The sequence below is a fragment of the Mus pahari genome, chromosome 6 (assembly GCF_900095145.1).
Source record: "Mus pahari chromosome 6, PAHARI_EIJ_v1.1, whole genome shotgun sequence".
NCBI classification, from domain to species: Eukaryota; Metazoa; Chordata; class Mammalia; order Rodentia; family Muridae; genus Mus; species Mus pahari.
Genome location: NC_034595.1, coordinates 95,701,396 through 95,712,970, shown reverse-complemented (window position 1 = coordinate 95,712,970; position 11,575 = coordinate 95,701,396). Strand labels below are relative to the sequence as shown.

At 40.8% G+C, this 11,575-nt stretch overlaps 1 protein-coding gene across 1 annotated transcript in view; it reads left to right on the top strand.

Annotated features, from left to right (window-relative positions):
• The window catches only part of LOC110323759 (arylacetamide deacetylase-like 4), an 11,055-nt gene extending 3,314 nt beyond the window's left edge, over positions 1–7,741 (top strand). Inside the window, exons 2-4 of the mRNA XM_021201120.1 lie at positions 3,056–3,272; positions 3,981–4,044; positions 6,967–7,741. Of these exons, the coding sequence (XP_021056779.1) occupies positions 3,056–3,272; positions 3,981–4,044; positions 6,967–7,741 (1,056 nt within the window). The remainder of the gene's footprint in view (positions 1–3,055; positions 3,273–3,980; positions 4,045–6,966) is intronic.
• The last annotated feature ends 3,834 nt before the right edge of the window (positions 7,742–11,575 follow it).

The following is an 11,575-nucleotide window of genomic DNA, read 5'->3' as shown; positions in this document are numbered from 1 at the left end:
AGAGAGAGAGAGAGAGAGAGAGAGAGAGAGAGAGAGAGAGAGATTAAAGAATCACAATTCATTCTAAAGACCATACAATTTTTAAAACAACCATTTTCTAATAGTGTTTCAGTATCTGAGTTTTAAACCACAAGCAATCCTGAGATATATATTTACAATGTAATAATGACATGGTCATACTAATATCTACCGTAGTTATTATCTGACCTTGTACTCCATTTATGCCCTAGTACCAAGCCATAGAAGATGCCCATACAAAGCAATATACATTTACAACATATGCCATAGCTCTGTAGGATGTGAGGCTTAGGGAGTTGTAATGTGATGCTTTAAAATTCCTGAACAAGGGTTTATTATTCTGGAGTGGAGACTTAGTGTGTCCTGGGATATGATCATTCTCACGAGAGTGTTTTGCTTTTCTGGAAGGAATATGTGCAGATGCTCGTATACTTGTAATGCAGCTTTAGGTTATGAACGTCTGGTAGTATAGTGGAGACATTAGAGGAGGGTGCAGGTATCCATACAAGGAAGAGAAGCATGGTTGCTTTTTTTCAAGAATATCATTTCCAAAGTTGGGTATTTATGTCAGTTGAATAAGTCTTGGATAAGTCTCTCAGGGAAAGATAGAAGGTAAGCTAAGCCACAGGGTATGGGAAAATATATTGAGATGGAACCAGCCTGGACCAAGGAGAAGCAAATTGATATCAAGGCATCCAGAGGTGAGCTGCTGATGGTTCTGATGGAATCATCATGGATCATAGGGTTCTGGATAGGCACTAGGTAATCTCTGTCTTGTAGGATGACTCATGGCTTTCCAATTTCAGCAGGAAAATAATCGAGTTTCTTATTGGGAAGTCTGTCCATGAGTGAAATATGTTGGGACATCCCACTGGACTCTGGACTCAAACAAGCTCAATCAAAGATCTAAAGCTGGTCCTCTCAGACTTACCAGTAAGACCTTCTGCAAGGTCTTCTGAATTCCCCACCTCCTCCTTCTGTCATTTTCATGAACATTGGCTTCTCATTTGCAAACAAGAGGGATTGGAACTCAGAGATAATTCTCATTGTCTTCCAGTTACCTTATGGTGGGTCTGAACCTTGAAATCATACCTGTTTGATTTCAACCCCAGACTCCTTCCAGTTCATCAGTTGCATCTTATTGAACAACTCTGAACAAGACACTTTGACATTGTTATGCCTCAGTTTCGTAGTGTCTCACAGAGAAAATGCTTGTGCTTGACTTAGAAGGGTCAAGCAAGTTACTAGTTGAACTACTGGTACAGTGTACATTCCTGGTAAGTACCAGCTGCTATAACTTCTGTTGCTGCTAGCCTACCATGCTGTTTTACTCATGACAAAGAAATACTGTAACTGTGAAGTCCACGGAGGACACAGTCCAGTGCCTGTGATATGTTGAGCACATACACTGTGATATTCTATAATGTTTCCCGAAATATAGCTACAGTGCATATTAGCAAAAATTTATCAGAGTGAACATATTAGCTTAAAATCACATTAGATTGTGAGTGAATTGGCTCATTGAGTAAAAGCTCTTGGTTAAAAAAAAGAAAGAAAGAAAGAAAGAAAGAAAGAAAGAAAGAAAGAAAGAAAGAAAGAAAGAAAGAAAGAAAGAGAAAAAACAAAGAACACCCAATGAATGAAGTTTAATCCCTGGGACCCATGTGGTAGAAGGAAATCCCCTAACCTAAACTACCCTCTGACAGCCTCCATGTGCTGAGACACAGTCACATTTGCATTGCACCCCCAAATAAATAACTGAAAGCAGAAAAAAAAAACCTCATTTGTGAAATGTGTACAAGCCTCTCGTCCCTTCTTTGGATCCCATAACGTATCCCTAATCAATCATGCTTACACAGGGTAAGCATCCTCCATAACCAAAAACTGTGGGTTATGATGAGTGTTGACAGTGACGGAAAACTGTCCTTATCATCTCAGACTACCTACCACAAAACACAACGTTCTAGTTTCCTTTCTGTTGCTGCGATGAGACACTCTGTTCAAAAACAATGTAGGAGAGGAAAGGATTCACTTCAGGCTACAGCTCCAGGTCACAGTTGATCATTGAATTCAGGGAAAGAATTGAAACAGGGTTTTGAAGGAGAAATCATGGAGGAACACTGCTTGCTGGCTCGATCAAAGACTCAAGTTTTATCAAGCTTTCTAATATAGTCTAGGACCACCTACCAGGGAATGGTGATGCCTATAGTGGGTTGAACCATCCTACATCAATTAACAATTAAGATACAACCACCACCACCACCCAGTCAACTCTTCAGGCCAATATGATCTTGGTAGGCTATCAACTGAAGCTCTGTTTTCAGGCAACTCTAGAATGTGTCCGTTGACAGCTAACTGGGACACCAAGGTTATAGCTATTGACTGGGACACTCAGCTTCATCTTACTTAATGACTTTTTGCTACTCAACCTTAAGCTGGCTTGTCCTTCAGTTAGTTGTTTTTTTCTGCTGCTCTAAGAGTACCACAGAGAAGGTGATTTGCAGACAATAGAAGTTAGTTTGTCTCATTGGATTCATTTGGAAAACTCAAGAACAAGGTGTCAGCAATGAGCCGTCTTTGGGTCATCCCTCAGTGGAAAGGCAAGTATGCCTATGTTCAAAGGACAAAACATTCCAGCTGAACTGACTCACCGGGAGCCTATGCTAGAATTAATGATTTCACTCTCTCCATTGTAGATTTAAACCATACATGGGGATAGCATGTCACCACCATTCAAAACAATCCATCTCTTAACACTCACAATGCCAATTTCAACACAAGTTTAAAGGAAAAGAAACACTCAAGTCACAGCAACATCATCCTTCATTGGGGGCCTTTTGAGAAGAAAAGTGTGAACTGCCTTCCTTATATAAAAGAGTACAAAGCTAGTTGTATGCCCATGAGATCAGTGCACATGCAGGAGGCATGTGTGAAATGGTAAATGCACCTGAACAATGCTAAGTGGCTGCAGCATCTACCATCTTGTCTTATAATTGCTACATTCACTTTCTTATTTTCCTTCCTTCCCCTCCAACAGGGTAATATATTACAGAAACTGAGAATCTGCTCTCTGCCCAGCTTCATTACGTTTATTCATGATTCAGTGCCCATAAAGAAGGACCCTACCTTAGTGGTGATAAACATGCATTTTGGGACAGTCCCTGTGAGACTATTCCAGCCCAAGGCAGTGTCCTCCAACCTCCGGAGGGGCATCATCTTCTACCATGGAGGGGCTGCCACTTTTGGTAGCCTGGGTGAGTAGCTTCCACATGGGATGATGAGAGGACAGTCCCACTGACAGATGGAATGTTGCATACACTTTCATGAGAACCCCTTGTGGTGAAATCAAACAAGTAGAAGTAGGTGCTTTTGTTAAAGAAAATAGATGGAAAGATTAGAGCTCCCTTCAGCCAGAGTGGTTGTAGCCTCCAAGCAAATATTTCCTATATTTGTCTATCTCCAGGCTGTGACATCAATGTCTGAGTGAGACTATCCTGGCACCGAGTATGACTCCCTTTTTTTCCCACTCACATCACTGATTATTCCTGTCTTTTTACAATGGCCACATACTCACATGCTTCTCTTAGTTCCACTGGATCGCTGTAGTGGAAACCCATTCATTCTTTCCCTCCTCCCCTTCCACCTTTGCTCCCTCAAACTGGTAGACTGGCTCTATTTTTTAATCTTTGCATTTAGTCTCATCTTCTCAAGAGAAAGATCCTTAAAAACACACTTCGGAGCGCCATCACAGCTACATTTTAGCCTCTCCTGTGCATCTTAATGCTCTTGCTCATTTGCACACTGTTACCTTTCCCTGACCTTGATATACCGAAGCACTTGAACTCTGAACTTTAGAGAGGGGATTTCACACATGTTCACTATAGTAGATGATGTCCACAGGAGTGTGGTGGGGAGTTCTGTGTTCTCACCACATCTATTTAACAATTGGCCTTCTCTTACAGACCTTTACCATAATCTGTGCAGTTTCCTGGTCCGGGAGACAGACTCAGTGTTGCTTTCAGTGGGGTGAGTGGCCTGAGAGCCCTGGGCCAATTGATTATTTTTTGATTAGAGATCACCAAAAGGAACCCAGAGATGGTGATTCTCTTGTACCTAGTCCCAAATATGTGAACCCACTAAGTTCAAACCAAAAGAAGCCTGGCAAGATGCCCATTGCCTTGGGTACATTTGTGAGCTGGGGCAGTATGGTTTTGAGATCAGAATGCACTGTGCGAATCTAGAGAATCACTTTGTAATACAATAAATGAGCCTTAAGAAAATGAGATGATTTGAGGAAGCTAGTGTAAAACCTTGGTTAAAAAAAAAAAAACTTACTGTAGGTTAATATTTCTTTGTGAAGTTAAATTAATTAAAACCAAAAGTCTGTTCACTGGACCTGGCTAACACTCATCCTCTTAAAAATCACATTAGAAGTATTTTGTTTTGTTTTGTTTTGTTTTAATGTGCAGTTGCTTTGTAGAGGAGAGAACCCCTCAGGCTCTCTTTAACAAGTTGGAAGCTTAGCTGTGTAAGGTCATCCTCCCCTGCTAGTACCTTTATCATTGTCTGAGAATAGAGAAAGAGACTACTCCTTAATGGTACCATATTAATAAACAATTACAGCACCATTTGCGGCTCATTAACTTTTTCCGTTCTTCCTTTCTTTCCAAGCTGTACATTTTGTATTTTTTTCAGGCCTCACTTGCTCTTTTTCAATGAAAATCATGAGAGTAACCAGCAATAACAGACATGCTACAGAGTCAATGCTTTACTGTATTGAAATTTCCTCCTATGAAATTTATCTATTACTTTAAAATTTAAGCTCATGTAAATTCTCAGAACATGAGTAGAAAATAACTAGAGTCTTTGTTAAACTATTACATGAGTAGCCTATATCCAGGTTACAATCTTTATTCTCCTCTGAATCCTCTTGAGTCTGGCCTCTACACTTTGTGTTATCTTCAGCACTGCTGCCTTTCCACCTTCTACTGAAACAATCTGTCAGCTCTGCTATTAATACACAATGACTTTTTTCTTATTTCTTCATTCTTCTTTCATACAATAAATTCGGACTGCCACCTCACCTCCCTCCTATTTTCCAAGTTCCCCTTCCCATCTCCCTTCTCCCCCATATCTACTCTTCTTCTCATTCCCTTCAGAAATGAGCAAGACTCCCAGTGATATGGCATAACAAGATGCAGTAAGACTAAACATAAACCCTCACGACCAGGCAACCCAGTAGGAGGAAAAAGGTCTTATGAGTAGGCAAAGAGCCAGAGACAGCTGGGCGTGGTGGCATACCCCTTTAATCCCAGCACTTGGGAGGCAGAGGCAGGCGAATTTCTGAGTTAGAGGCCAGCCTGGTCTATAGAGTGAGTTCCAGGACAGCCAAGGCTACACAGAGAAACCCTGTCTCGAAATGCCCTCCCCGCAAAAAAGAGTCAGAGACATCCATTCCCCTACTGTTAGAAGTTCCACAAAATACTAAGCTTAACAACCACAACATATATACAGAGGACCTAGTACAGACCCATGCAGCCCCCATGATTGCCATTTCACTCTCTGTGAGACCCTATGAGCCCTGCTTAGCTGATTCTGTGAGCTGTGCTCTCTTTTCCAGGTGTCCTCAACCCCTCTGACTCCCACAATCATCACCCCCTTCTTCGACAGTGTTCCCTAAGCTCCAACTAATGTTTCTCTGTAGATCTCTGTATGTGTTCCCATTGAGTGCTGGACGAAGCCTCAGTGAAGATGATTGGGCTAGGCACTGACCTACGAGTATCACAGAATAGTATTAGGAATCATCTCGTTGACGTTTGGGAGAGTTGTTCATATCTGATTCTATCCTAGGTCCCTGCAATACCCAGCCTCTATTGCCTGGCCCTCCAAGCAGTGTCAGGCATGGGCTCTCTCTTAAGGCTTAGGCCTCAAATTAGGCCAGTCATTCATACAATGACTTTTAAAGTCCACACTTTTAGTCCCCCTTCAAAAAAACATGTGGTTGTGATTTTCACAGCAACAACCCTACATGAAGACAGGGTTTATTTTGGTTTATGATTCCTTAGGGTCAGAGTATATAGGGGAAGGGGAGGAGACATGGTAGCCAGAAGCTGGGAGAACACATCAATTCAACTGCACATGAAAAGCAGAGAGAACAGAAACAAGAATCAGGGTAAGGTTATAGATACTTAAAGCCTGCCCCCATTGACATACCTCCTCTAGCAAGGCTCCTTCTCTTAAAGGTTCCTTCCCAAACAGCATCATTTACTAAGAAAGAGTGTTTAAATACATAAGCACATGTCATATTTCTCATTCAATAGCTGTATTTAGTTTTAATAAAGGTGTCTTCAAGTCTTAGTAGACCTTCATGCAAATAAAAATTTATATTCATGAGAATTGCTATATTGTCCCTTTTGTACCAGTCCAAAAGAGTCCCTCCATAGGTCTGTTAGGAAGTACAATTTCCCGGATTACCCCATTTTTTAAACTTAATTACAGGAAGATAAACACTAGAAGGAATACTTATGAAAAGGTTTTAATGTTAACATCAATATCAATTTGAGGGGTTTAGCTGTGGTTTAACAGTGATCAACGTGTGCTCAATACATTGGGAGAAGCATCCCTCAGTTTTGTATTAGTAAAAGCAGCTGTAGTTCCAAATGACTTTTCTTGGTTTTAATGGCTGATTGGTTTCTAAAGGCAAGGAGTTTAAACTTGCCTTATCCCATGTGTGTTAAGCTCATCAATAAGAAGCACAATGTGGGTTGCGATGTAGAATGCAGGCTTCCCCAACTCTATGTTCAAGTCCATGGGGCAAAAGTGAGGGCTGCCTGTTTACTTATTAGGGTCATTCTGAGGACTGAATCAGAATCCTTTGAGAGGAGAGGATGATGAATGAAATAACCTCCAGTGTAAACAGGCATGCTGTGTTTGCTCTTTCTTCCTTAGGTACCGCAAGCTTCCTAAACATCATCACCCTGCCGCTCTTAATGATTGCCTGAGTGCCACCATCTTGTTTCTGAAGGCCCTGGAAACCTATGGAGTGGATTCATCTCGGGTGGTGGTCTGCGGAGATAGTTTTGGAGGTTGGGTTGTAGCCTCTATCTCCCAGACCTTGGTCAGTACCCCTAGTCTCCCCCAGATCCGGGCTCAAGTCTTGATTAATCCAATCTTGCAGGGCATTAATTTCCTTTTACCATCTCTACGACAGAATAAAAATATCCCATTTCTTACCAAAGACTTGTTGATTATATTCGTGTGTAACTACCTGGCCATTGATCTTTCTTGGAGAGATTCCATGCTTACAGGTGCTGTCATACCTCTGGACAAGTGGAAGAAGTACAGGAAATGGCTCAGCTCTGACAATATTCCCAGAAGCCTCTGGAGCCTAGACACACAACCTGAGTTTCTTGGACATTTTAATGAGGCTGCCTATCTAGAAACAAAACACATTTTTAATCCAGAGATTTCACCTATCATCGCAGATGATAAGACCATTGCTCAGCTTCCTGAGGCATTGCTAGTGAGCTGTGAGTATGACGTACTTCGTGATGATACCTTGCTTTACAAGAAGCGCTTGGAAGACCAGGGAGTTCCTGTGACCTGGCACCATGTGATGGACGGCTTTCATGGATGCCTACTTCTGTTTGATAGAAAGTTTCTATTTTTCCCCTGCTCCATAAAAGTAGTAAACACTGTTGTCAGTTACATAAAGAGCATATGATAGTCACTCTGGTCTTTGCGTAATGAAATAAAAATGTCCTGTGCAGTGGAGTTGGTTGGGCTTTATTTTGCTGTGGGGGAAGATCTTTACATTGTGCATAGTCTAAGAGAGCAGGATGAAGTGGAAGCAAAGTACTGATGGCTTTACAGTAAAGAAAACTCAGCATATGCACTTCTAATGTTATATCTTACAATATCATCTGCTACTGCCATTTAGGTTACATAAACATAAAAGTGAGGAAACATGTCTGAGACTTTATTGTAGTTCTTTTATTATGATATTTAAATTTATACAAAGGCCACTAATCAAAAATGAAGGATGCTAAGTTCAAAATAAACATTAAATTCAGTGTACATGGTCATATGTGAAAATTGTGTAGAAACAAAATATCACATTTTCAATAACATAAGAGGAACTACACCTGGATATAATTTAAACAGGAATTCTATCATAACATGATGAAAAGGTTCAGACTTCTCATAATAGATATCTTAGAGTTTTATTGATGTGAGCCACAACTATGGCAGCTTATATAAAGGAAAACGTTTAATTAGCACTGGCTTACCGTTCCAGAGGTTTTAGTCTGCTATGATCATGGCAGTAACCATGACAGCATGCAATCAGGTAGAGAAGTCTGACTTCTTAGTGCTGGTGGAGAAGCTGAGAGTTCTACATCAGGATCAGCAGGCAACAGGAAATGGACTGGCTTGACCTTCCAAGACCTCAAATCCTACATCCTAACAACACACTTCAACAAAGCCACACCTATTCCAACAAGGACACACCTCCTAACAGTACCACTCCCTATGATCCTGCCCTCCCTCACTTAGAATATATACATTCTAAGAACCACATAGAAAAGAGAACATGCAGTTCTTTTGAAGCCTGGGTTAACCCACTTAATATATTTTCCATTTCTATCCATTTAAAATTTTTATCATTCTATTTTTCTTGATGTCTGAATGAAACTCCATCATGTAAGGCTGGTGAGATGGCTTAAAGGATAAAGCCACTTGTTAAGCAGCATAATAACCTGCGTTTGATTCCTTGGACCCAAATAGTGGGAGCAAAAATTCAATTCCTTCAAATGTCTTCTGACCTCCATATGTATGCTATGACCAGTGTTTCTCCCTCGGACAGACAATAAATAAATAAGATAATAAAAAAGAAAAAAAAAGAATCCTCTGTATATGTGTACCACACTTTCATTGTCCATTCATCTATTGATGGACATATTGCATGATTCCATTTCTGTGATACTATGAATATAGCAGTTGGATGTGTAGATATCTCTGTAGGCATATATGGAATCTTTTGAGTAGATGCCTAGGACTGGTATTTCTGGGTCATTTTGAATATATTTTCTAGGCTTACAGAGAAACCTTCACACTGATTTCTTTTGTGACTGCACCAGTTTCTATTTTTATCCACAGTGAGTATTCCTCTTCCTTTACATCCTCTTGGATATTTGTTATTTTAAATAATATTTTGGATGATAGTCATTTTTTGCAAAAGTAAGGTAGAAACTCAACATGATTTAATTATCCTGTTTTATTTTCCCTTTGAAGAATTCTGTTTTCAGCTCAAAAGCACCTTTTCAATTATTTTATTCTCTTGTTTAGATTATCTTAGTTCTTTTTATTTCTTTAATATTTATCCTTTATCAAGTTTACATCTGGCAAAGATTTTGTCTCACTCTGTAGAGAGAAAATCTCACTAGTGTCCTGTATTAGGATCTTTGATGTTCTGGGAGTTGGTTTTTGTGCAACCAGAGAGATAGGGGCTTCATTATATTCTTCTCAACATGGATATCTAGATTTTGGTATCATCTGTCGAAGAGGCTTGCCTTTTCTCTGGTTAATAGTTTTAGCATCTTTGTCAAAAAATTAAGGGACTGCAAGCACATGGCTTTGTGTCTGAGTTTTCTGTTTCCTTAATCTACTGTCTGTTTTTATGCCACTGACACACTATTTTTTATTAAATAAAACAGATAATAGAACAAAATATACAACGCAAGCATGAACACATATAACTACAGCCATATGATTTTGTCAAATATCCCAAAAATATACAACAAATGAAAAACAGCATCTTCAGCAAATGGTGCTTGGAAACTAGATATTCACGTGTAGAAGAGTGAAATTGAATCCACGTTGCCACCCTGCAAAATATCAATTCCAAACAGATCACAGCTCTCAGTGTAAAACCCCAAAAGCTGGAGTGTTTAGTAGAAATAATAGGCAGAACAGTATGCATAGTGCCATACAAAGTGTAGGTGCAGGAAACAAATTTCTGAATAGGACTGTTAGCTCACAAATTAAGAACAACAATTAACAAATGGGACCCCACAAAACTAAAAAGCTTCCATACAACAGTGGAGAAAATCAATTGAGTGAAGAGGAAGCCCATGGAGTGGAAAGAATCTTTGCTGGGTATACATCTGTTAGAGGATTAATGTCCAACATGCAGAAAGGGCTCTGTTTATTTGCTTGCCTGGGTGAACTGTCTATTGATTAGGGTAGAGTTCTGAAGTATTCCACTGTTCTTTTCTTCTATTCCAGTGGCATATTTTTCAATTAATTATTTTACTTACTTCCACTCCAAATGATATTCCCCCTTTTCTGGTCCGTCCTCACAGAGTTCTTCCCCTATCCTCCCTTCCATTCATCTCTGAGAGGGTGCCCCCTCCATCTAACCACCCTGGGGCATCAAGTCTCTACAGGATCAGGGGCATCCTCTCCCACTGATGCCAGACAAGGCAGTTGTCTGCAACATATGTGTTGGGGAGCCTTAGACGAGCAGGTATATGGTCTTTGGTTGATAGCCCAGTCTCTGGGAACTCCCGGGGTTCCAGGTTAGTTGACACTGTTGGTCTTTCTATGGGGTTGGGAACCCCTTTAGTTCCTTCAATCCCTCCTCTAAGTTTTCCATAGGAGTTCCTGACCTCTGTCCAATGCCTGGCTGTGAGTATCTGTATGTGTCTCTGTTGGCCACTGGTAGAGACCCTCAGAGTACAGCTATACTAGGCTCCTGTCTGCAGGCACTGCATAGCATCAGTCATAGTCTCAGGGAGTGGTACAGGTCTGTGGGGCAGTCAACCATGCTAAGAAAACTGGTAAGGTTGAGCTGGCTTGGAAACCCCAGAACCCAAAACGGCTGATATGAGCTCACCTGTTGCCAATTAGGACCCTGNCACATGACCACAGCACCCCATGGAGAAGATCATGACCATCAGTCACATAGGGGCAGCTCACTAAAACCCCTCCACATGCAGATGAGGCATCCCTAACATTTCAGACCAAGACAATAGAAAGCACCTGCTGTCAGACCCCAACCTACCTCAAAAATGTATATAAGATCCTAACCAGAATTTTTACCAATCCTAAGTCTGATAGGGACTAATATGCAATATATACCAAGAGGTCAGGAAGCTGGACTCCAGAAATTCAAATAACGCCACTAAAAATGGGGTACAGAGCTAAACAAAGAATTCTCAACTGAGGAATACTGAATGGCTGAGAAGCACCTGAAAAAATGTTCAACATCCTTAATGATCAGGGAAATGCAAATCAAAACAAGCCTGAGATCCACCTCATACCCCTCAGAATGGCTAAGATCAAAAATTCAGGTGACAGCAGATGCTGGCAAGCATGTGGAGAAAGAGGAACACTCCTCCATTGCTGGTGGGATTGCAAGCTGGTACAACCAGCTTGTACTGGAAATCAGTCTGGGACTTTCTCAGAAAATTGGACATAGTACTACTGGAGGATCCAGCAATACCTCTCCTGGGCACAAACCCAGAAGATGTTCCAACTGGTATGAAGGGCACATGCT